This window comes from Halyomorpha halys, unplaced genomic scaffold, assembly GCF_000696795.3.
Source record: "Halyomorpha halys isolate HHAL.00 unplaced genomic scaffold, Hhal_1.1 Scaffold32.1, whole genome shotgun sequence".
Taxonomy (NCBI): Eukaryota; Metazoa; Arthropoda; class Insecta; order Hemiptera; family Pentatomidae; genus Halyomorpha; species Halyomorpha halys.
Genome location: NW_027104903.1, coordinates 128627 through 129846, shown reverse-complemented (window position 1 = coordinate 129846; position 1220 = coordinate 128627). Strand labels below are relative to the sequence as shown.

At 25.9% G+C, this 1220-nt stretch overlaps 1 protein-coding gene across 3 annotated transcripts in view; it reads left to right on the top strand.

The window, feature by feature from the left end:
• Positions 1–897, top strand: part of LOC106685268 (facilitated trehalose transporter Tret1) — a 20124-nt gene extending 19227 nt beyond the window's left edge. For all 3 annotated transcript variants that reach the window (XM_067045962.1, XM_014427841.2, XM_014427857.2), the window contains one exon: positions 315–897. In XM_067045962.1, coding sequence (XP_066902063.1) covers positions 315–467 — 153 coding nt within the window. In that variant the 3' untranslated portion in view covers positions 468–897. The remainder of the gene's footprint in view (positions 1–314) is intronic.
• The last annotated feature ends 323 nt before the right edge of the window (positions 898–1220 follow it).

Below are 1220 nucleotides of genomic sequence, written 5' to 3'. Positions count from 1 at the left end.
TTCAAATTAACCACTCTTTTTATCGGTTTATAGCGGAACTAACTTTTTACTTACATCTATAGTTAGATATTAAATTAATGATTCATTTTTCTAATATTAAATTTTTCATTAGTTTCACAATAGTTGTTGTCATTATTTTAATGTGTTTAAAGTATTAGTTATTTTTTAAGTTAGAGTACCAGTATTTAAATAAATTGTAGCAATAAATGTTCACAGTGCTAAGAGATATCGATCAAAAAAGATAAATGTAATAAGTTTACAATTAACTATCTAAATTATGAGTAACGGTAAAGTTTTTAAATTAATTATTTCAGGATACTGTAGGAGTATACCTCAACTACTGGATATGGGCGATTGTATTGCTGTTTGGAGCTATCTGTATGTACTTTTTCTTACCTGAGACTGCGGGAAGAACCCTTGGAGAAATACAAACTGACATGAAGAATGCATATCAAACACATCTATAATTGCAACATTGGAAGCTGACATATGTATAAAGTGTTATTTATATACCATACACCATTGATACATTAGTTTTCATAAGTATCTGAAAGCCAAGTGTAAGGGATTGATGGAAAGAAGCCAATAGAGTACAGCAAATAACTTGTCAATCTTTCAGAAAAAAAACCTATCAATTTGTTTCTTTTAGATGATTTTTTAAATTAAATAGGCATTAATATCAAGGAAGATTATAACTTGGAAAATTTTAAATCTTTCGAAAAGTATCAAATATTTCAGATAGACATTATTTCATCTTATTTTAAAGCTTAATTTCATTTTTCAGTACTTTGCAGTAAACTCTCTTATTTTTTATAAATCATTGTTATTCAAGCTCAAAAGTAAGTGTATTGAATATATATTGTATTCTAAAATACTATTACATAGATAAAAATATGAGGGTTAAGAAAATTGTTTAATACCTTTCCACTATCTAAATATATTCCAAATAAGTATCAATTAAACTAATTGTTAATTTTTTTGTTTTTAAATTTAATTTAAATACTGTTTAATAACTCTTGCTGTATAATGATTGTATATACGAGGATTCATGACCTTGTGAATATGTATATATCAAGTATATTTTCATACAACTGGAAAGGTGTAGCCTTGAGTAATTTGCTCATGTTGGGAAACAAATGTCTATATTTTCCTAGTATTTCATCTGTTTTGTTTATACTTTTGTATTTTTTTTTACCCTCTCTTAACCCTTTGATTAATAC